Source organism: Stegodyphus dumicola, chromosome 7, assembly GCF_044657685.1.
Source record: "Stegodyphus dumicola isolate Sdum_Otavi_A_Nest chromosome 7, ASM4465768v1".
Classification (NCBI taxonomy): Eukaryota; Metazoa; Arthropoda; class Arachnida; order Araneae; family Eresidae; genus Stegodyphus; species Stegodyphus dumicola.
Genome location: NC_140774.1, coordinates 12,525,073 through 12,551,363, shown reverse-complemented (window position 1 = coordinate 12,551,363; position 26,291 = coordinate 12,525,073). Strand labels below are relative to the sequence as shown.

Here is a 26,291-nt window from a genome sequence, read left to right as displayed (position 1 = left end):
TTCTCATAGAAGAAATCAGAATCTGCAGTCACATTGGTGAGAATACCTGAAGAATATTATATATAATATCAAAGTTATGGTACTGGAGCCTAAAACTAAAAAATACCACCAATCATCCAACCTTCCAATTTCCTCATAGCTTAGTCTCCTACTCCTAACAAATGAATAATTAAATCAGATTTAAAGGCATCTATTAAAAAAAGTAGCATTCATAAACTCAAATTGTCATTAAAAGAATTTTAAAACTTACACTCATGATGAAGTTTGCATAGAAATGTTTTATTGCATAAGAACATAAAACTTAGGCTAGCCCAGCAAAATTTGTAATTTGATAACATGAATCCAGTTAGTACTCTAGATGAAATCATTTCCTGAAACCTCATAATTAATATGGGCCACATCTATAACAGTAGGTGTTGCCTATCTACATCAATCAAAAGTAGTTGATCACAGAAACTTCAAAGATACTCAAGTATTAGCTGATAACTGCTAATATATCCCCACAAATTTAATGGGTACTTACGTATTATCGCAACCAGGTTGGCGCGATTTGCAAGTTTGAGTAAAAAGTATGAATATAAAGAAAATGTACATTTATTAATTACTGATAATTTTTAATACAGTTTTTTATATTATTTTGTTTTAAAATATAAAATAGCAATTAAACCCTTCCGGTTTCGAATTTGAATAAGTTTCAGAATTATTTTTTTGGCGGAAATCTTTTGGCTATTGCTTTTAGCACTGATTGAAAACCGTCTTCGCCATTAACAGCTTGAGCTTGGCGCCATATAAATTCGATAAAGTATGAGTCAAGACGATGACGGGCTGTTCCTCTCTGTTTTTTGTTGTGCCATTTGGCTGAGCCCCATATGCGCTCTACATGTTGTATGTGAACGCCCGTGTTGGGATCCACAAAGTTATATTTGTGATTAACAGTTCCATGCAGAAATCCAGCATTTTCGAACTCACTTGTATTGTATCCTTTCCAGCAATCCGAATAAATGATGCTTCGTTCCTTGATATTTTCGCAAATTTTTTCCATGAGGGTAACGGCGCTTCTGTTAGGTACAGTAACCAAAAAAGTCTCTTTCTTTTCTCGGCAAATTCCGCCGAAAACCCATCGCTGTGGTAGTACACGCCGAGTGTTATTTTTTCTTTTTACAAATAAATTCTTTTTACAAAACTACGTATAACACGTAGGGTCGCCAAATTTGGCAATTTATGTGAATTTTGGCCTGGTTGCGTTAATACGTAAGTACCATTTATTGCTTTTTGGCTATGAAATAATTTTTTTAAGTTAGCAGATTGATTTAACAGTTTTGTTTTCTGGCAGATATTGTTAAGCAATTATATTCAAAATTAAATCAAGCAGATAGCTATTCTCTACAGTTCATTTCTGCCCCTACACGAACACTGCTAAGTAGAACAAATGACTTTTTTGAAACAAATTCCCAGTTCTTATTTGCAGTTGTTAACATCTCCATCCTACATCTTCTGTCACGTATGATTCAGACCATGCAATTCACGAGAATTGAGTACACCCCTGAAAATAACGGATAGCTTCATTTCTTAGCAATTCTACTGAATGCATGATGCAAAATATAGTAAAAATTAACAAGACACAAACTAGCCCTATCCCAAGAATTTTCTGTGAGAAAAGGGTTCCATAAAAAATAACACAGTGCAGATAAATCCTTCCTTTAATTGGTTTGAAGTAGATGTTGAACATAAAAAAACTAGCCATTGCCACACTTTCAGAGCTCCCATAATCAATAATAATAAATTAACACAAAAGAGAACAAAACAAAAGATGGCATTTTTTTAAAAGAATTCAGGACAGCACCTAGGGTTACCCACAATGTTATTGGCTGTATATCAGCGGGCATCAACTTCACCCAAGTGACTACCAAACCAACACTTCCAAGTAAATTAAATTATCATCAAGTATCAGATAACTAAATCACAGAATGAGCAGTTTTTTTAATCTCATGGTAAATTTTTAAAATGCTTATACAGAAGAAAAAAAAAGAAGAAGAAGAAGTATGAAAATATTTATTCAATGGAGGTGCTTAAAATAATGAATGGCACACAATAAAAGTCTACAAAAAAATTAAATAAATGAAGGGTTTGATTAATGCTATTTAATTCTACTGATATAATCGATTTTAATTTAAATGACCCTTTGATAAAATAAATCTAGAAAATTTATTATTAATCATTTAATTTCAGACACATTTTATAGCATTTAATTATTACATTTCTGTGTTAAACAGAAAGATAAATACCATATCATCCATTTCTTCATCTTTGCTATATCTTGCATAATCTTTGCGTAATGTTCTCATTAGAATCATGCTCACGAGTCCAACAAGGAAAATAACCATCATAAAGGAATTAAAGATAGAAAACCAGTGGATCTAAAAATGAAAAACATGTATCTTATGGGCTGCAGATAACAAAACAAAATGCTAATGCACATGTTAGGAAAAAAATGTTTTTAAATAACTTACCCTGTGTTGAAAGAAACTAGGATCTAAATATTTGTCAAATCGGTCTTCAAATTTAACATTTGATGGTTTCCAATTGACCTTAAAAAATAAAAAAAGAGCAAAGCTATTTAGAAGTATTTACAGTTTCATTATAGTTTATTCTATACACTTGCCTAAAATCTTTAATAAATTTTAATATGCAACTTCTTAAATTAAAATGGCAGCAAAAACATGTACTTAAATTAAAATGGCACTAAAAAGTGTACAGTTAATAACTGATCTATATTTACACTTAATAAAAAACATCACTGTTAAAGCAGCCACCACATAAGCCTTTGGCAACAGATTGAGAAACTACCAATTTTGGCAGCCCAGTGTGGTGGTTGCTACTAGGAAGTACCAAATATTCTATACAGAAATATGCAAAAGAAAATAACAGCATATTACACTTCTGACGAAGCTGAAATCACATAAATCATAATTAAATGATAAAAAAGTTTAAAAAAATTCATTTTAGTATTCTACCATAAAGCTAAATAACACCATTAACAATTCAGATATTAATATAAAAGAATATTTTTATGCACTCTTACATGTCCTAGCTAATCATAAATAAGAATTGCAAAAAATTTTCTAAAATAGATATTTGATGAGAGATTTCTAACATCTATTAGATTTAAAATTTTCATCGCGTCATAGTTTTCAGCAGTAAAAGTAAAAAGAAACTTGGCTCATTAATTGATATCTCTGAGAAGAATATTCTTAAATGACACACTGTAAAGGAGTTTCTTCACAGACTCACCTCATAAGTGAAGGTAATTTTTTTACCCTTTTCCAGTTTTACTTTAGCTTCACTTGTCAAATTCACATCCACTATCTGATTGCCATTGTATCCAATATCGAATTTCTTGTGAGTCCATAAATAATAAGCATTTTCTGACTCTTCAAATTCGCCAACAATTCCTACAGAAATATTTTTTTTAAATATGTCGAGATACTATAAACAAAAAATTTATATTAAAATGGCAATTCCATACATATTGATGTATTCCATATATGTATTTGATATACTCCCTCCATCCAAAAAGATGGTATACATTTGAAAAAGTTGTAAAAAATTAAAAAGGCATAATTAAAGAATTATAATATGTATATTCTAGTCAATCATCTGAGACACAATTTGCTCACATTTGATTTTGTCTGTATCAAAAATGTCCACATAATTCCATGGTGTGATTAGGAGATGAAATGCTAAAAATGAAGGGGTGGATTTACCCATGGATGTGGATGGAGAAATTTGATGAAGCTAGACAAATTTTGTTTGATGACATTTGACAATGCTAGACAGAGAAAAAAAACCACCAAACTTGCAAAAGAAAACATTTCATCACCACAATAATGTTCATGACTGCTGTCGCCAATCATGTTACAATACTATGCTGATCAAAAAGAAAACATGCACAAGACCAGCCAAATTTAAAAAACTTCCTTGAATAAAAGCTATTTCCATCTTCTTCACAATCCTCTTCAGCATTTCTAGAGGATGGCAAAAAAGTTACTCTACAATTTTAAAATGATACAGAGCTACTGAGCTTCAAATGCTTCTCTACTAAGTTAACGTGCAGCTCAAGGAGATTTGTTTGACATGCAGCAATATACACCTATACAACGTGTCAAAGCTGTGCAGCTGTTTGTTAAAAACAATCGCTCTGTAACCACAACACAATGAGCTTATCGATAATGTCCAAGAGGCACCCTCGAAATCAACCATATGAAATCTGGTTCAAGTATTTCAATAATTGGTGTCCATTGCAGAACGAATGCATATAGGAAGAATGAGAACCACTCAGTCTGTAGTGAACACTGGAAGCGATGCAGGAAAGAGTTGCTGAAAATTCAGACACAGAATTGTGTCTCGTGCCAATTTTAGATACTATTTATCAGATATTATTTAATATTATTATAATTATTATTTAATATCAGATATAAATGTTAGGGCCTGGGTTTAAATCTCATAGAGAGCATCAATGTAAATTGTCTGCCCTTTCACAGAAGGTAATGGTAGGTAGCTGCTTATTAGGTGCCTCCATAATAAAATGACCACCACTTCTGGCTTTAATAGTGGGGGAAAGCCTATAAAATGGCTAGTACCCGCCATTAAAATATTTAAATGTTCAATTAAAAAAATTAACAGAACTTTTTTTCATTCAAAACAAAATAATTATCTTCAATTATAAAAGTTATGAGGAAAATAAATCGGAAAGTAACTTTTGCACCACCCTATATAAAAACATGACTGGAATAGTTCCTGAAAAGCTTTTAACTGGGTAGAATCTAACACCATCTGCACATACCAACTCCTTAGTCTTACTCACCACAGTCTAGTAATCATTTTGATTTAAACATAAGACTCTGAAATGAAGCAACAGGCTTTAGAAGATTCACAGTCTCCAAGGAAAGTTAGAACACAATGAATATAACATAAGTATCGTTTTTATAAAAACTTAATTCATTAATGAACAATCATTTATTTTATAACTTTAATAAACAATCAGTATTCAGCCCACTTGTTTTTGTGCTTCGTAAAATGGCTTTCATTTACTTCTATCATTTTGTCAGGCCCTCCCAATCCATCAGAAATACTGTTTAGAATGCTACGAGTACAAACTTTCCTTAGGTAATTATTCCAATCTAATGTTTTGTCCACTATATTCAGCTGACCATATCATGTCCATTAATACACACTTTTTTATGATATGATTCCATCAGTTTGAAAATAATCCATTGCTTGCTATTCTAAATAAGGCAGATACCAAAATTTAACCAATTTTTTCTAACACAACTGTTTTACAAAAAAGGTGTTTTTCAAACACCAGTTAAGCTTTGATAAATACCATATAATGTATTGTTAGATTGCATGCATATTCATAAAACTTTAGAACATGTTAAAAAAAAATTACATCTTACGGGCGAAAAAAAACATTATCTGCATAACTTACAAATACAATTATGCATAGCTAAAGGTTGATGTCACAGTTCCTTTCTGGAAAATATAAAGTGTACAAATTTTTAACACAGAGGGGCAATTTGCCCAAAATTCGTTTTGTTATTTTGCATCAATTCACTATAAATGGTGTTTCACTTTTCAAATTGTTGCCTCCAAATATTAGAGCTCTGCATTATATTTAAAGAAATTAAATACTAATGAATCTGCATGAATTTATGTACGTTTCTCGCACTGTGAAAAAACAACATACCTTGAGACATCAAATTTTGAATAATGTAGTCCTCCACTCAAACGTGGGTATTTGGAAGCCAAAATTTATAAGTTGTTTTATTATCTATTTCATATTTTGTAAAACGAATTTTTAATTAATGAACTTGATAGATAAAGATGTGGCAAACTAAACTCAATCCCTTGAAGTTCATTTTAACAGATTTTGACTGTATTAAATAATTTCAAATAGGAAAAGATATTATTTTGAATTAGAATCTAATTTTTTAGTTATATGTATTTGTGTATATTTGATTTTTTTAATAATTTAATCTAAAATATTTTAGGGAAGTGGAAAAATGCTGACTTTTGGTATACCTGTTGTGAGTGGTATTTTATCTTTAAACAAAAAATGGAAGTATATATGACGATATTTTTATTTACAATTTTTTCTCATTTCTGGTGTGAAGCTGATTCTGAGTTCCATGCTTTGCAGTGTTTAGTGCTAACACCAACAAGAAAGCTAGCTATTCAAATTAAGAAACATTTACAAGCTATCTGCAAGTATACCTGCAAGTATACAAGTAAAGCTTTTTAATACCTATAGATTTTAAATAAAAATTAATTAGTTTTATTTGGTATTAATAAAATTTTAAAAATTGCAGTGAAAAATATTGCTATAAAGACCACTTTTCACAGTTGCATTGTTAAAAGCAGCATAATTAGACTGGAGAAAAGCATCTCCATGTATTGTAATCTCTTTCTGAGAAGTAAATATGAATGTGGCAATAATGTTGATGTCAATTAAAATAAGGATCGTAAAGATTAAGACATATGATCCCCTCATTATTGAACAAAATATTCATTAATCATTTGTAATTTTACTGTTTTATAATTATTGCCTCTTTCATAATTATTGTCTATTTATTATTATAGAAAAATAAGATTTTATCAAAAAATTACCAACCCCACACAGGTAAATCATCTAAATACATTTGATACCAATAGTGATTCTTGACAGCATATATAAAGGCTTGTAATTTTTCTTCAGTGAGTTCAACATCACAGTATGGATTTTTTGGTGAATTAGCTGCAAGAAAAATTCAAAATTTTTACTGTTAAGTAATAAATGAAATAACGAAAACAAAACTGATAAATATCAATTCAAAAGTATTTATTATTATAATATTCCACAATTTTACAAATACTGCTTTTAATAAATGTATCCCATCAAAAAAGTAATACAGTCAAAAATCGTTAATTCGGACACCCATAATCCGGAATGATCTATAATCTGGACCTCAAAGCTAAAAACTTTCTACGCATGCGTCAAGCGCATAGGCGTTTACGCGTGCGCATAAGACCTTTACAGCTGCGAATATGCGTGTGCGCATGCACATAATACGTTTACGCATGCGTGTTTAATGTATAACGGACGGTATAAGCTAAGCTAAAATTATCTAATTCAGTTAATGTTGCAGATTGCGTTGTTCCTTAATCTTCGAATTGGATCCAGCTTATTATTTTTCACAGATTGTTAGAGGGATTTTATAAAAGTAAGCTTGAACTTTCAATTATGTCAAATAGAATTTCCAATATATATTTACTAATATGTAAAGGATCTACAAAGCGAAAGTATGTTTCGAAGTCCATTAAACAGAAAGCGGAATTGCTGCAAAAAATGGATAAAGGCATATTCTTTGATTATCTAATCATTCCGAAATATGTTTATCAATTTCACGGTGCTCTGCGCGGGGGGAAGGGAAACGGCGCGGCGCGCAATGAATTGGAAGTTGATCTGTCAGCACTATCCTTATCTTCAGAGCAGATTTTTTTTTTTTTTTATTTAGCTTATAATTCCTTACTAAATGTAGTATTTCATCTCGATGTACTCCGTCTTTGATATGATTTAAATCAAGCTCCTCGTCATTATAATTCGCTTCCAATAGTGAAGAAAGTGACACAGAGGTTATTGAAAACGAAAAAATTTCCACTAACAAATTAGTCGGTATTCTCGACACAGCAATTATAGGACTTGAACAGCGGAACTTTGCAACTAAACAAGAAATTATGTCTGTTTAATAGAATTAAAGAGAAAGTATTATCACATGAAACGAAGCAACTTAAACAACTTACATTGAAAGAAATGTTTAATAAAGTAAAAAAATAAATATTAAGCTTTTTCTTTTTGTAAATTTTGATATCCTTTAGATCATAATTGTTCTTTATTTCATAAATTATGGTTTCATATTTTTAATTTTATAATTTCTGCATGCCATCTTACCAGATTTAAACTGATGATCTATAATCCGGAAAAATCGATAATTTGGAATCGCCGAAGTCCCGACGAGTCTGGATTAACGACTTTTGACTGTAGATAAAATTAATTTTTAAATATACAATTCATAACAAATTTCATTTTTCACAATATTTTGAAATTTGTCACAATAATAATATGAAATTAACATCTTTATATGTGGGCTTACCACATATCCTGCTTTGATCAGGACCTTCCCAGTCTGATAATGTTATCCCTATGTCCCAACCAGTTGGTCATTTTATCCCGGTTATAATTAAAAATTTTTAATGTGCTGAATGCACACAATTAATATCTATACAGTCCTACATTTTTACAGAAGGTTTACAGCACTTTAATTTTATCTGGAAAAGTATTTCTACAAGCTCTTTAGATTTCTTACCTTCAACTTTGGGAAAAGAGTTTTGCAGTAACAGAATCTTGAATTAATAACAATGAATTAACATGGTTTTAAATTGAAGCTTCAAATGAAAAAAATCATGACACTGTCGCAAATAATACAATAAACATGGATCATCCTTTTGATGAAATAATGATTGCAAAAGCTGATTATGAAAGTTGAAAGAAGAAAAATGGATACAATTTTTCGGTCATTTTGAGGAAAAACACATTTCATTGCCCAACCTTGAATAATAGAATATGTTTTCAGCATGCCAGGCACATCAGCATCAGTACAAAGGGCCTTTCTCAATAATGAATATCTTATGGTGTGAAGAAAAAAGGTAGAGTAACTTAATTGTACTTCACCAAGTTGCAAAATTAAACTAAATCACAGTGAATCTTTTGATCTCATTAAAAATAACAAACATTTTTTAAAGAAAGTTCACACTGGTGATTAAATACTAATATATACTTAATAATTAGGTATGTTGGTTAAGTTATTAAAAATATCCTTTAACTCACTGTCCTTTTGTTAATAACTTCTTTATTTAGTCTTTTCAATCATAGATACTTTTCCTATTAGGTTATATTTTCTCAAAATTGTTCTGGTTTGAGCAAAATATATTATGATAAGCCTACTTATATGTGATTAATAATATAATTTGAAATAAAAGTGGTAGGTAACACTTTTTTTTAACAATAAAAGACAAACAGCAAAGATTTTTTAAAAAAAACTTAAAACATTTTTGTCACTTAAGAATTTTTACTAAGCCCAAGAAATACACCGAAATCAAGTCCAATCAAAAACTTTGCAGTGAATAACAATTATTTACTTAAATGATGGAGGAACCAACCAAAGTCCAATTTAGGAAGTTTTGTATTCAACATGTTGACAAATTAAAACAAGAACCAAGGTTCACTTATTACACAGTGTTTATGCACAGAACCCTTTTGGATGACTTTTCTATTTTTAAATAAACTGTGGGAATTATTTTTCACAATTAAATGGTGGAATAAATACCTACAGCATTTACACAATATTATGCTATCACCTGATATTACATCAAGAATACAAACACAATACAGTAAAAAAATACTTCCAGAAAAGTACATAAAAAAGAACAGATCAGCTTCATGATGGGGGAAAAAATTTTAAGCTTCTTCTCAAAAATGTCATATATATATATGACATAATACAATTACACCATACATCAAGTTGTGCAAATGAAAAACATTTGTGTTTAAATTTACAACATTTTACTCAAGTATTATTTATGACAGCATTCCTGTCCCATGAATTAAACTGAAAAAATATAAAATGAAAATTTATAAACACAAGAACAAAAATAAAAACAAACCAAAAGGCAAAAAAGAGCTTTAAAAAAAAGGGAGGAAATTAAACTCTTATATCATATCAAAAAAAAAGGTACTTACATATTATCCTATCGACCATAAAAGTTGGCTACCATCGAGCCATGAAACTTGGCAGAGGCCCTAGCAAAGCTATACCGTCCTTTCTGCAGAATTCTGAAGGGATGGAATTTATTTAATATAAAGAACTAGTATTCAATCTGTTTTGTTTCTTCATTTTGTAAAAAGGCTTTCATTGATTTCTACTATTTTATTAGGCTTCCCAATATTATGAAACCTCTCTTTATAGGAGCCTCTAGAATGCCTGGCAACTTCTAGAGTATTTTGCCTTACCCAGCAATAGGCAATACTGGGTGGACATTTTTTACCCTGTGCTTTTATTTTAGTTTATATATGGTTGAAAATGACAATATAATTAAAAATTCTACTTTTGCAGGCAAATCTTCTGAGGTTCTTCTAAAAAAAAGGAAATCAACTGAAGAAGCAGAAATGAATCCTTCAAGTGAGACAGAAATGACCAACTCAAGTTACTCAACTTTAGGTATTCTCAATACTAAAGAGTTACACATGACCTCTATTAAGAAGAAAAAAAAAAAAAAAAAAAAATGGAGCTAAGAAGCATTGAGTTTGGTGCTATTTGGCAGAGGTGCCGGATACCTGACAAACTCAACATAAAGAAGATCCATGCTTATTTGGGGGGGGGGGTGGAGGGGCAAGATCCACAACTTTCAGATTAATACACGCTAGTTATTCTGTAAAATGCAGGTCCTATATTTATTTTTTTCCCTCAAAATGAAAAGGAAAATACCCCAATAACAGTTAATTTATGTCCTTGTTTATAAAAACAGAAGGTGGCTTACTGATAATCAATTGTTATTACCAAAGGAATATGCAGCTGCTGCGAGTGTGCTTTACCTCCTGCTTATCCATAACTGGCAAGGTAACAGTTTCAGGATAAACAGGATAATAAGTAACAAAAACAAATATTTTATGGTTTTTATTTTATTAACCAGTTATTGTTTTCCCTATACTATCATTTCTACTTTTGTCAACTTCCATAAGGATGTAAGAGCACTTGTGTATTAATGCAATGCCTTAGTAAAAATCGTCAAATTTTTTTAATGCGACAAAAATCTGGCAAATCTGTGTATAACAATTCTTCATTTTTAACAAGCAATGTTGTCATTTTCATATATGCTCTTTTTGTTGTACTTAAAGTTCCAACTGTTTTTATAAACAATTCATGATATTTTTAGCTTTAAATTCAATTTTGATGCTTGTGGGATTTACAATTTCTGAAAGAATACAGTATTTCATATTTAAGTTGTAAAAGAGGTCAATTTCTTTGAATATATCCTTAAAGCAATCGTCACAAAATTTCTACCAATGCCTATCCAATTAAAATGCAAAATATGCATGTAATAAATAACTTTTTGCAATTATCAATCATTCTTTTTCTTCTGCAAAAAATCACCAAACTGCTTCAAGATGAATGCACTAATATATATATATAAGTATTCAAATTAGTTATAACATATATTAGATAAGAGTTCTTGAAATTGAGAGCGAGTGTTTGGCAATGATCGTTGACCATCTTGATATGATTTTCTCCAAACTTAAGAATTAACTTGAATCAGCTTTAGCCTTTGCTAACCATGCTTGCTTGCTTAAATCAAAGGCCTGAGTTAAAAGTTACTGGCAGATTTTATTTTTTCAGTTTCATATTTTACATACTTACATTTTACTTTAACTTTTTAGTTCTGTTAATTCAGTAAAATGCAAAAACATTTTTATTGCATAAACTGTGTGAATTCTTAGGCTGATGAGAACTAATTAAAATTCTTTTAAACTCTCCCCTCATTCAATATTGCCATGTTTACACATATAATAGTCGCACTCTCGTTTTTGAAGCAGAAAATATCGCCAAAAGTGTACACTACTGTGTAGCAGATTTTCCAGCATAATAGTCGCACCTAGAATTTCACAATTCAAAATCAGCAAGAAAAAAAAAATGTGACTATTATGCAAGTAAATACGATATTTTACTGAAAATTAGAATGGGACAAAAAGTTGTCTGATTATATTCCAGCAGCTAGACTTTCCACTTGTCTTTTATTTTGAGTGTTCCTAAGCCACACAGATACTGTACACTTATAAATATCTACAACTCTGCAAATTAGGGTGGTTTTTGTTGACAGCATCTCACAAAATCATACCGATAGTCTTGCTTGAAGACAGCAGACCTTTGCTGTAGGAAAAAGTGGAACACATAACAAAACGTCATACAATAATCTGTAATTCTAGAGGTGCTCTATGCAAAATCTTTGAATGCCATGGAAAGTTGTTCTGTGGCATTCTCCACTTTTATGGCAATGTCCAGTTCTACACATAGACAATATAGGCAGCTGCATACAACACTAGCTAAATTGTTCTCTTGAGCAATAAAAGTATATTTTATTTTGAATTTCTAATATATTTAATTTAATATGGATTTATACGAAGTGCCAACTGTGGTGATCAAATAGGATGCCGAAATTTTTGGAGCCAAGCCTTGTTATGCCTAACCTAATATGGCAGGAAATATCCTGTGATATTTCGACAGCTAAGATAATGTGACATTTCTGTTGGAAGGTCCTTGTCCACTTTCCATATAGTTTGAGCCCTTTGTCTCCAATTAAGAAAACTGAAGAAGATCAGTTTCAATTTCAACCCACCAGCTTCTTTGCAAAAAGTCTCCAGTAGTTTGGAACTAGTGATACAGGAATGATTGCCTAGGTGCTGAAAGACAAGATTCACATAGCATGTAGAACTATAACTATGCACACGAACAGCAATTAGCTTACAACTAAAGACTTTTATATATGTATCACTAGTGCCAAACCACTTGTATTTTGTCATCTGCAGCCAAATCTAAGTTTCATTTGAATGACTCTTATATTGGTATATATAAAGCAATTTTATGGGCATACCAGACTTCTCATAAAAAACTATTCAGAATTACAGGAATAGTTAACAAGAATATATTTTTAATTATTCCTATCAGCTTCAGTGCATCTTTCACAATTAAGCTATTGTTAAATTAATAAAAGTATGTTTCATTATAAATAACAGAATTTTTAAATTAACAGAATTTGAATTAAAATACACATCACATATATCTATTTCTAGACATATTATTAATATACAGTACAAAGTCTTTAATCCGGAACTCAAAGATACAAATTTTCTGTGCATGCGTAAACGCATAATGCATTTACACATGCACATTTAATGTATAACGGACAGATTAAGCTATGCTAAAATTATCTAATTATCTATTTCAGTTACAGGGTTCGTACGCATTTCTGCACAAGGAAATTAAGGACTTTTAAGGACCATTAATGAAAAACATTAAGGACCTATGAGCAAATGGAAACTGAATAAATTCAATTAAAAATATTATATCTATACCTGAATGTAAGTAGCTTGCATTATTATTAAACATAACTTAATTAACATAATTATTAATATTTTGAGAATAAAAATAATTTTATGAAATTTATCAAGAAGCATTAAATATTTTACACTCATAATAACTGGACATATCTGAAAGAAGATAAGTGACATTTTACTAACAGTTAGCTTTTTTTTTTTTTTTTTTTTTTTTTTTTTAAGTCTCCTTTTGTCACACACTTGCTCAGTCTAGAGGTTTAATAAGTAGATTTTATGTCAAGCAGCATAGGTTAAAATGAGCATTAAAATCATAATCAGCATGATTCATAACAAAAGACTGGCTGTTGTCACTGCACCTGCTTGCCTATAGTAAGACCTGCTAATCAGAACAAACTTGAAAGGCCTGATGTAGGCATAGTTAGCAAGTTTTGAAAGTTAGCTGACCACTGTCTGATGCTGTTAGTGTCATAGCTTCGTGTAGAGTTCCAGGGGTTGTAACTCAGTTAATATAATTTAAGGTTCTATTAGGCCACTAAAGCATTAGCGGTGATAGGTTGTTTTGCATTAAGTCTCACTAGATGCAAAGAATAAGTTTCACATGAATTTTTATATTTTTGTGTTTTACTTTGTGACCACAGTAAAGGTTTAACACGTTGAGCACGGCGCCGAATTTGTTGTCCTTTCTGTTCAGTCGGCAGCGATCAGCCGGTGGCAATATTGCGATCAAGCGGTGCAATATTGCCGACTTAAATTATTCATAAATAATACAAAAAGGAAGGAGATGCACATAAAGTCCGAAAGTATTGTTTGAAATGTTATGATGACAATTCAAAACTATTTGGATGCAAGATAGCCAAAAATGTAACCAAAATAGTTGTTTCATATTGTAATATGTGTAAAGCTAAGCCGTATTTTTGTTTAGAATGTTTCAATAAATTTCATTAAAACTACTTTTGATCACATTTCATTGAAACTATACTTATTTTTTAACTTTAATATTGTCGGTCCGGCGGACTGACGCCAGCCAAACGAAAATTCCAGAATAATATTTGTTGAAAAACCCTATTAATATCACAATCTCATAAAATTTCACAATTTAAAATACATGCAATTTATGACATTGATTTTTAAACAATATTAGGATAATTACACATTAAAATCTACAAAACATAAAACTCAACAAAATAATTATGCGTCTTTTTAATTTGAAGGCCTGCCCAGACATTTTGGCTAATTTATATCGATTTCCTTCTCCTTAAACATGTTTTCTAACAATTAGAAATTTGTCTCAATATGCAAAACAATGTTCTCATTAGTTTCTGTGTGTTTTATCTCCCAACTGCCAACCTCTCCACAATGTACTACCTATGAGGGCTTACTTGATCTGGTAAAAGTTAAATAGTCCAACAACCCCCCGACAGACGTGAAACAAATTATCACTATGTCTGAAAGTAACTATAAATCAGATAATAAATTTAAATAAAGGTTTAAATAAGCTTCTTATTCAAAAAGAACTTGGAATATACAGGCCTGTTCTTATGCAAACAAAATCATTTACAGTTTGTGGTGATATAATTAAACAAGAAGAGTCAAATTCAAACTAAAAATATGGACTAGTGGTCAAAGACTATATAATTTAATTTCAATTTAATCTGGTTTAGTAACTCTATTGTCATAATAAACTCAAATGTCAGCAGCAGTAATGGAAAGACTAATAATTACAAATTATCAGAGCTGATACAACTAATGCAAAGAGCAAGTGGAGGTCAGAAACACGCTTGTCTTACACTCCAGAAACCTTCATTTTATCAGATCATTATGAGAAATGAAAAAAATTCTTACCATGAAAAAATAAAAAAGACATTTTTAATTAATTACACAGATATTTTGCTTTTGTTAAAAACTGTTTTGTAAACTGTGCTTTATAGCATTATTCCTTGCTTATTTTTCAGATTCAAAAAATTGTACAATATATGGCCAAAATGGAACTTTATAATATGGGAAAGAAAAATAAAAATACTTTATTTTAATATTATTTCTTAGATATAATTCCAATATATTAACTATTATTTTATTGAAATTTAACAACAAAATCGTCAAAAAATTCCCAGATCTCGTAATTAAAGATTTTCTATAGAAACCGATCTTAAAATTGCCAAAATGTTGATAATCGCCAAATTTAGAACCATTTAATAAAAGAATTCACATCCCCAAAAGTGAAAAGTTCTTTGAGAGCTCTTCATTAGAAAAAATGAAATCATTTTGAAATGCTTATGTTTCACTTCTTGTTCAGAAACTCGAGTATCCCACCATTATTTATATTACAAATAGGAAAAAATTATAACTCATGAACCCATTCAAAAAATAGCCATGTTTGTCAGTGAATCGCCAAAAATATTCCTGCAAAATGCTAATTCACACTCTAAATGACAGTCGTAAAAACAGACAGAAATTTCAGATGATTAAAATTAAGGACCTTCTGACGCTTTTGGCCAAAATTAAGGACTTTTAAGGACCAAAAATCGATTCCAAAAAACTTAAGGACTTTTAAGGACCGTACGAACCCTGAGTTAATGTTGCACATTGCGTTGTTCCTTAATCTTCTAATTGGATAGGGCTTATTATTTTTTTCAGACTGTTAGAGCAATTTTATAAAAAGTAAGCTTGAACCTTCGATTATGTCAAAAAGAGTTTCCAATTCTGGAGCTGCCAAAGGATCTACAAAGCAAAAGCATGTTGCGATGTCTATCAAACAAAAAGTGGAATTGCTGCAAAAAATGGATAAAGGCATGAAGAAAGTGACAGAGAGGTTAGTGAAAACAAAAAAATTTCGATTGAAAAATTAGTCGGTATTCTTGACACAGCAATTACTGGACTTGAACAGCGGAACTTTTTAACTGAATAAGAAATTATGTCTGTTTATAGATTTACAGAGAAAGTATTAGTACATAAAAGGAAGCAACTTAAACAACTTACGTTGAAAGAAATGTTTAATAAAGTAAACAAATAAATATAAAGCTTTTTTTTTTTTTTTTTTTTGTAAATTTTGATACCCTTTAGATCATAATTGCTCATAAATTACGGTTTCATATTTTTAATATTATAATTTCTGCATGCCATCTTACCAGATTTAAATTGATGATCTATAATCCGGAAAAACCTCTAATCCGGAATAGCCGAAGTCCCGACGAGTCTGGATTAAAGACTTTGTACTGTATAACCTGTCAGTAAAATGTTGCAAATTTTTACCTCTATTTGTGTTCAATGACACTGCCCATTAATACAGTTTCTAATATTTCCATAGCTCCCAACTTTGAAACTTTAAAAATCAGAAAGCTTCCACATTGCATAAAGATTCCATCTCAAAAGAATTTCAGACTGATTTAAACTTGCTAAATAGCGCAAGATTCAGGTTACTATTTATATACAATTCTCATTGAAAAATATATTATTTAATTAGCTGGCTTATTTCATTTTGAAATTTTCATAATACTGAGAAAATTCCGAGCAGGAATGGAAAGATTTTATTTATCAAAGTACTTATAATATAGTACTTATATATAGTTATCAAAGTAAATGTGATAAAAATAAAACTAATAACTAATGTACATATTACTTGCCTTATTAAAATTAGCAATGTACCTATACTGAAGTAAAACAAAATTAAATACAAATATTAACAAATTAAACATAGTTTGAATCCTCATGGAGTTTCACAGATGTCTACAGTAAATTGAGACAGTTTGAATTAAAATTTAGCAAGGAAAAATCAGTAAAACGTAAAAAGAAAAAATATCAGTCAGATGAAATAAAATTTAATACGACAAATTATTCTGAAAATCACTAGGGGATGAGAACGATGTATACACCTTTTAAATTTAATTTATTCAATAAATTTCCTTCATCACTAAAAAAAACCTTTTCGTTGGTAACAGTTAAAACTGGAAGATTCAGTGATCTACCAAGAAATGTGTTGAAAAACCAAGAAAGCAAGCAATTACATATTTTGTAATTATCCTATATTCTGTTATCATTAACATCATTTTTATATAAACTGTACAAAACTGAAATTATACTCTAAAGAACTTAAAACTAGCATTTTTCAAAACCTTAAAAATAACATTTCTAAGGAAATGCATTCATTATTTTTTAATATATTATTATATCAACTGTTTACATTTCAAAGCTGAATATTCTGTAGCTTTTGTTTTGTTTTTGTAAATAAATTTTGAAAAGTTAAACTTAACATGCATTTAATATATAATTTCACCTTTGAAATGAATTTCAAAACCACTAATTTCTAGTTCAACTCCTAATAGTGCTTCACCCAGAGTTTCGTGATAGTGGTCGATACTCTGCTTCGGTCCGGTACAGAATGGCAATGAAAAATATGCATATGTTTCTTGCCGATTGTGATAAGGCCCCACAGTATTCATCCATAGTACTACCTCTTCATTATTTTCATACTGAAAGCAAAGGAAACAGACATTTAAATTAAAATTTATTTTTTAGACAGATTTTCATTTTACATAAACAAACGGGGGGAATTTTATTCATTCTAATTATTATCACACTGAATATGGCTCCAAACCTTATATCAAGTTACAACCCCTTAGAAATAAACTATTTCCACATGAATCATGCTAACATTGCATAAAAACATATTAAGCTTCAATAAATGCGAAACAGCATACACATAAATGGCTTACCTTTATGGTAAAGAAGTTACCTTAAGCTTCATAATGCATATTTTGAAAGATTAGAAGCATAACCTTCATTAAATTCCCTATTACCTCTCATACTTGTTTCTGAGTTAAGTTACGTCCATAATTCATAATCAGATAAAATCTTGGTTGATCTTTGGATTATGGTAACTTGGCGATTTTTTCGCGAAAATTTGGCGACCAACTCTGCTACAGCAACCCTCTATTTTTTTTTTTCCGCCGCCATTTTGTCTTCACAAAGTAAAGACATGTTTCTTTTCTTTTTATTTACTGAACACTTTGTCCAACAATCTACTAGCCAAATTACACTTATACTAGAAATTTTATCTAACAAAACTGCTTAATCATGACAAATATTCACTGAAAAATTGGGAAAAAGTGCACAATCGGAAACTCCTTGCGCATTTTTCACAATAACACATACACATAAACCATGTACACCGCGACTTATTTTTACTTAAAAAAACATCCCAGAATTGCACAAAAATGGCATTGTGCACACTCTTCACTATATCCATGTACACTGCTTTTTTCTCATAAATTAGAAAAATGTCACGAAAATACATGACAATTTTCTGAATCTTTAAACCCAGTACAAAGAACATATATGAAATTACCTTATCGCGAAAAAGTATATACCCTTTCCAAATATGAACATTTCCACATATAAAATAAATAAAATATCCAAAAACTTTTACCTCTAAATTATCCATTATATTATAAATGTCACCAACGAATTCATACTGCAAACACTATAAATACTTAGTGTCAAATATTTAAATTATTTCCATGCATGTTTACTTCAACTAAAACGTATACCAAATTCCTACAAACATAAAATTCACAAAATAACTATCATTTAATTAAAATATCACTAAACCATGTACACGTCGACTTATTTTTACTTAAAAAAACATCCCAGAATTGCACAAAAATGGCATTGTGCACACTCTTCATTATATCCATGTACACTGCTTTTTTCTCATAAATTAGAAAAAATTCACGAAAATGCATGAAAATACTCAACGTATACTACTCAAGCATATTCCAAAATACTACAAACATATAACTCACAAAATTAAATTAAAATTTAATTACATTAAAAAACACTACTTAAAATATAAATAAGCACATACATTAAATTAATAAAAATTAGATTACAATCCTAATTACTTTAAACTAAATCATTGCTAATAACAATTTTCAAATAATACCATTTTAATTTATTTACTCCTTACATTTAGAACAATGCATAAAAATAATATCCTCAAATGATTAAAAATACTAACTTGCCTAATCTTCTTCAGAATCTTCATTACGTAGCTGCAGTACTACTGCTAATTTCTAAATCCTAAATCCAGTAGTCAACTGGAAGTCTATTCACCAAGTAATAAGAAATTAATAAAATTTCACCTATACTCAAACTACTTTCAGCAAACCACGTACCCTTCCTTACACTCCTTTTCACAAAATGTCCATTTTCACCATATTTCTTGCATGGCCATTTAAACTTCTAATATCCTTCCTTTCACACAATCTCAACTTATTATTATTATCAGATAAACGCATTACAAATTTAGAATTCACTTTACATAGCGCCATGCAATCCGAAAATTAATCAACACTATTTCACACAACACACAATGAAGCTTTTCCAAATTAACCCCCTTTTCCGATTAAAGAACTGTAATTCGTCCATTAATGTCACGTTTCACACAACACAGAATATAGCTAAATACGAAATTTCCAGATTTCCCCCCTTTTCCGATTAAACAACTGTAATTCGTCCATTAATGTCACATGACATATCTCATGATCTCTCATTTCCCTCACACAAAATAATGCGTAATCGGAACTGAGTGCTTCTCACATTATTACCAAAGTCCTAGGTAGGAACCTTTATCGCCTCCAAAATGTTGCCAAACTACCAGTTACCATGTTCCAAAGATCAGCCAAAATGGGTTTAATTTATTACTTAGCATACTGTACAGTACAACGTCTGAAATCTGGACATCCAATATCCAAAACTCCAGACCACAAAGCAAAACAAATAACAAAAAAATTTCTCTCCCCATCTTACAAATGATGATATGATTGAGAGCTAATTTTTTAAAATCTACTAGTGTGATTTTTACAAAACTTTGTAGTTTGGCATAATTTGAGTTACAGAATCGAAATATGGAAAAAGATTGGCATGTCATTGGCAAGTCCAATTTTGTGTCAAAATACCTATATTAGAGCAAAGCTATATATAAATCTAATACATGTCTTAAGTCGTGCTTTCAAGACATGAAAAATGCAAGTTGAATTTCGTCAATCAGTCCAGTAGAACAGCCGATATAGAATTGTAGGTTCCCCCCCCCACAGTGTACATCATGTTAACACATAGCCCTAAATACATCAACATAGTATGAATTTGCTCAGATCCAAAGATGCTAACAATACCACTACTGCACAAAGAATGTTCATGCAAAATCATAGGCACGTAATTATCTCTTAGCCTATAAGTATCAACACAGATTATTTTTTTTTTTTTTATCAAGAATATCTATGGCAGCAGTTTAACAGTTATGTGCACGCCACCATCTGCCTTAATGGTGGTGGTAATGCATGTGGTTTTGAAATTTAAAGTTTCTACCTATTGTGATTAGTTGTGTGGAATTTTAACGAATCATAATGCCACGAATGATTTCGTCTGCTAATGAAAAAAGAAAGGGTTGCATTTTTATCAGAAATACGGCTTCGTAGTAGTAACAGTGTACAAATACACATTCCACGAAGTCAATTAAGTCACCATTCTCCAATTTTTTTAAGTTAAAACAGGTCAGTGTGTACATGAAGAGCAGTGACAAAATACTCTGCAATGTCAAGAATTCGGAAATTCTCAGATTTCTTTTCCAAGTTAAAACAGATCATTATGCACATAGGTAGAAAAATGGGAACATAAATGCTTTATCATAGTTTATTGCATTTTCAATTTAATTTGCAGCCATTTTATTTAATTTTCAGTGTTTTGTTATGGATATTGTTTTATGATATTTTCAGTGTTTCATTAGGGACATTTCTTGGGTTTCTAATTTTACTAATTTGTTGCTATTCTCAGTACCACCATTTTTTAAATAGTTACTATTTTTCATGTGTTACATTGCTAAAAAATTAGCCACCAATGACTGGCAACTTTGTAGGAGGGATGGGTAGATAATCTGGAAGGACCAAGAAATTTTATTGGAAGTATCTAAAATGCAATTATCTTCCTCACTTCATTTGGAAAAGTAATGTTTACATGACACTTGCAATGCATTTAAGAGGCTGATGTTCTCTAAACTGAAGTTCATTTTCTGATATAAAGTGTCTCAAATATTTTATTCTGAATTTTTTTAATTTTTCAACTCTCAAAATCTGACTTTTTGATCAAAAAATCAGATTTGGTAGGTAGTTTGGAAACAATTATAGAACTGCTCTGCCATTCTAAATTGAATTTACTAGTTTTAAAAACCTACTGGATAATTTTGAAAGGTTTTTGATATCATTTATCATTCTGAAATTTCAAGCTTTTAACTGAAATGGATAGTCTTCAAACAGTTGCTTGGTGCAGGAAAACAAATCAGAGTTTCAGTTCTGTACAAAAATCTACATTTGGTACAACTCTAATATACGCCCTAATTTCACCAAATGTGGCGATATGTGTTCTGCGCTGGTTTTTGGCACGAATGCGTGTTCTATGGCAACCCTGTTGACGTTGAAAAATCTTTCGCTGGAGCTCGTTGATTCGCCTCTGTGTCTGAGAAGATGGGAGGGAAAGATAAAATGGTAGTTGTTGAATTGAAGTTCGGCAAAAGGAAATATCATTGTGGCTATCCTGTTGAGGGATAGTGGGTATTTGGAAGTGTGGAAAGAGGGTCTGGGAGATTATTTTTAATGCCAGTGCATGATAGAAGTAGGGATTTGTGATTTTATTTATTTGTGAACCATAGTATAAATTTTCTGGATAGTGTGTCTGGCTGTCATGTAAATATGATAGTGATTACGTGGCGGCAGGTTAAAGGCGGTATGAAATTTATATTTCTGCTATTCGAAAATGCATTAATTCATGATAAGTGCATTTTATTTTATCCTTGTTCTTATTTTGTAGAATGTTATGTTCATTGGTTCTTTAGTATGAATTTCTGTCGTTATTGTTGTTTTTTTAAATTGTTTGAAATTTATTTTAGTTTATTTTGTTGTTTAGTGTCTAGACTGTGCAATTCGTAGATGTTTTTTTAAGTTGAAACAGAATGCTGTGTACATGGCGATAAAGGTTAGTACCTGGGACTTTGGTAATAATGTGAGCAGTACTCAGTTCCGATTACACATTATTTTGTGTGAGGAAAATGAGAGATCATGGGATATGCCATGTGATATTAATGGACGAATTACGGTTCTTTAATCGGAAAAGGGCGAAATCGGGAAAAAATCTGGAAATTTTGTATTTGGCTTTATTCTGTGTTGTGTGAAACAGTGTTTGTTAATTTTTGGATCCCATGGCCCTAACTAAAGTGAATTCGAAATGGGTATTTAGTGGGATTGAAAGGGGTAGTAATAAGTGTTTCTTTAAGGTTGTGCGAGATAGAAGTAAAGATGTTTTATTAAGTTATTTATTTTACCTGGTACCTTGCTGTGAACTATAAGTATGATTTTAAAGATCCTGAAACAGGCGCACATACGCTTGCTTTTTATTTAGCGGAGGAAATAAGAAAAGTTTATCGGACACATAATCAAGATTCTGAAGAAGATTAGGTAAGTTAGTATTTTTAATTATTTGAGGATATTATTTTTATGCATTGTTCTAAATGTAAGGTGGAAGTAAAGTAATTTGGTATTATTGGGAAAATTGTTCTTAGCAATGATTTAGTTTAAAGTAATTAGGATTGAAAGCTAATTTTTATTAATTTAATGTATGTGCTTATTTATATTTTAAGTAGTGTTTTTGAATTTAATTATATTTCAATTAAATGATAATTATTTTGTGAATTTTATGTTTGTAGGAATTTGGTATATGTTTTAGTTGAAGTAAATGTGCATGGAAATAATTTAAATATTTGACACTAAGTATTTGTAATGCTTGCGGTATGAATTCGTTGGTGACGTTTATAATATAATAGATGATTTAGAGGTAAAAGTTTTTGGATATTTTATTTATTTTATATGTGGAAATGTTCATATTTGGAAAGGGTATATACTTTTTCGCGATCAGGTAATTTCATATATGTTCTTTGTACTGGGTTTAAAGATTCAGAAAATTGTCATGTATTTTCGTGACATTTTTCTAATTTATGAGAAAAAAAAAGCAGTGTACATGGATATAGTGAAGAGTGTGCGCAATGCCATTTTTGTGTAATTCTGGGATGTTTTTTTAAGTAAAAATAAGTCGACGTGTATATGGTTTATGTGTATGTGTTATTATAAAAAACGCGTAAGGAGTATGGTATTGTGCACTTTTTCCCAATTTTGCAGTGAATATTTGTCATGATTAAGCAGTTTTGTTAGATAAAATTTCTAGTATAAGTGTAATTTGGCTAGTAGATTGTTGGAAGAAGTGTTCAGTAGATAAAAAGAAACATGTCTTTACTTTGTGAAGACAAGATAGCGGCGGGGAAAAAAAAATAGAGGGTTGCTGTAGGAGAGTTGATCGCCAAATTTTCACCAAAAAAACGCCAAGTTCCCATAATCTAAAGATCAACCTACATTTTTTATACCTCTAATAATATTAATTGGTTAGAGTTAACTTTAGGGTACCCCTTGTATTATCGCGAAGTTGTTATTTCGTTTATCGCCAAGTTGTTGTATCATTTATGATAACCTGAGTAATTGAATTTTATGGAAACCCTATTCTGACGTAATCGTTTGCATTATTACGAGAAATTTTGAATTATGGGATGTTTTGCAAGGGCTTTTGTGGTGTGCGTTTCTTAGGAAGTACATTGCTTATTTCATTGTTTAGACTGTGCAAGGGCTGAACATAGTAAGATTAATTTGAAGTTTCTGTATGATTTGGAACAGAAGGGGAAAAGTGAACCAATTCTTAAAACTGAACTGCAACATTTATTTATATAATGTATCATTATTCAGTAACCAAATGACTTTTTTAAGCAGCATACCAGTTTTTAAAAGTTTAAAATTGTCCTACTGACTATTTCCAATGAAAATGAACACAGGAAAAATACATGCAGAACATACATAGGATCTAATGAAAATAAATGTAAAGAGAAATACATAAATACATACAGATGAATAAACATGGGGAAAAACACATTTTAACCCTCTGAGTGGCATGGGTTTTGGAATCTATTCATGAACACCCGAACTGAAACGGTATTTAATATCTAAATTTGTATAATTATTTACTTTAGACTATTTTTCATTAACTTCCATTCATTAACATGATATTTACATCATTAAAGAAAGTAAGAAAGCAAAATGTTTTAAATTATAAGCTAATATATACCAAAAGACAAAAAATATCATGATTAGATAAAGGCTGTCATGCCACTCAGAAAGTTAATAAACGTACGTTCTCTTAATAAAATAGACAGCTAAGACTTGTTCACAAAAAATAATTACAGAATGAAATGCATGGGTTATTATTTAACTTATTACATCTACTAAAAGTTAACTGGTTAAAGTAATTAAATTCTAGTAGTTTCTTCAATGTTTCATTCTAAAATAATGAACAGTTTAATATCATAGGATATTTATAGTCTGTCACCAGTATATATGCACTGAGTATTTATAATCTATCTTAAAAAATCATCAATACAGGTATTTCTCCTACAGCAGAAAACTCTAACACCTCACGCTTATAAATAAATGAACATGATAAGTCATTTTAAAATGACAAGTCACTTTAATACACATTGCATAATATCATGCAAGAAAACTACGAAGAATATTTTTTTATATAAAAGCAAACACCGAAATAAATTATATATAACAAACACTTACATTCAATATTTATTAAAATTTTGCAACAATTCAGACAGCTCGAAATGAATTCTTACTTCACTGTTTCCATAATGAAAAATTAGGCCTTTGAGTATAGGAAACTAATCGAAGAAAATCATCAACTAGGTATTTGACGATTAAAAATACCTATTGTACTTCCAATTTTCAATGACAGGTTGAAATTAATTATTAAGATAAATCAACAAACAAAGCTATTTCATAACTGCGATATGAATTACATGAAATAAGTTATATATGAATACCATTTAAAAAACTATAAATAGAATATGACTATCATAAAACAATACTGAATACAGACATACGATCAAAACAAACATTAAAAATTTGCACAAATTTCCTCAGCACGTATTACATTAAGATGTCACTGAATAATCTCCCGCAATTTTTAGGGAGAAAAAAGAGTAAACAGAATTACTAGTACAATATACTGTTACATTATGCTTAGTAAGACACCCGCAATCACGGAAATCCTGATTATAAAACATTTTGGATCAATTAACATAAGACAGAATTCCTTTATTTCCTTTGTATTAAATTCTGCAAACACAGAAAGGTGTGGCTTCACTTAATATTCAAACGTAAACACACTAGAATGATTAAATTGACATTTTCACAATTCAGCTTACCTTATGACTATGTTCATCACTTGCTGTTAAAGTAAAACAAAATATAAAATATAAAGCAACGCAAAATATTGTGCTCATTATTAGAGTTGTTTAAAATATCCAGACAACAATCACCAATACACAAGTTTTATTATACTAAAACTAGCCGGTATATTATGCGGTACTAGTCATTCATAACAAAACTTCAGCGTACTTTCCATTAGAGCAGTGATATTCTCGACAGAAGACACGATTCTAATGAAAACTTTCGTGTACCTAAGCCACGTCAAGTTTAAACAACTTGTGTAACTGCATAGCTGCAGTAACATAAATAAAGGCTCACACAACAACTTAAAAAGATTTATTTATGAAATAAATAAGCAAATATTATTATTTTTATAGTTAATACCAGTGTAACCATAAAAGCTACCAAAAAATATTAAAATCACTTATATAAAGGACAAATATCACTTATATGAAGCGGGTATGGGTATCCATAATGTCGAGAAAAACATAGGAAAATTGCAAGAGCTTTTAAAAGGAAAGTTTACTTATTAAAGGCTTACAAATTTTATTTAAAAAAGAGCTATGTATAGGCTTGAGTTATTTTTAAAACTGAATTATTAATGTAAATATAAAACTGATCTGCTTAGCAATTTAAAGCAAATAAAAACTTAAAATAAATTAATATAAGGGGACGGTGGACTTTAAGGGGTTTAGTCTGGACACCGGTCGAGATCGATATCGAAAAACCAG

At 30.3% G+C, this 26,291-nt stretch overlaps 1 protein-coding gene across 2 annotated transcripts in view; it reads right to left on the bottom strand.

Moving 5' to 3' along the window:
- Window positions 1-25,827, bottom strand: part of TM9SF3 (transmembrane 9 superfamily protein member 3) — a 53,657-nt gene extending 27,830 nt beyond the window's left edge. For both annotated transcript variants that reach the window (XM_035361043.2, XM_035361044.2), the window contains exons 1-6: window positions 25,557-25,827; window positions 17,475-17,670; window positions 6,671-6,793; window positions 3,292-3,452; window positions 2,511-2,588; window positions 2,286-2,417 (exon numbers count right to left, since the gene is read on the bottom strand). In XM_035361043.2, the coding sequence (XP_035216934.1) occupies window positions 2,286-2,417; window positions 2,511-2,588; window positions 3,292-3,452; window positions 6,671-6,793; window positions 17,475-17,670; window positions 25,557-25,634 (768 nt within the window). In that variant the 5' untranslated portion in view covers window positions 25,635-25,827. The remainder of the gene's footprint in view (window positions 1-2,285; window positions 2,418-2,510; window positions 2,589-3,291; window positions 3,453-6,670; window positions 6,794-17,474; window positions 17,671-25,556) is intronic.
- Between the last annotated feature and the right edge of the window lie 464 nt (window positions 25,828-26,291).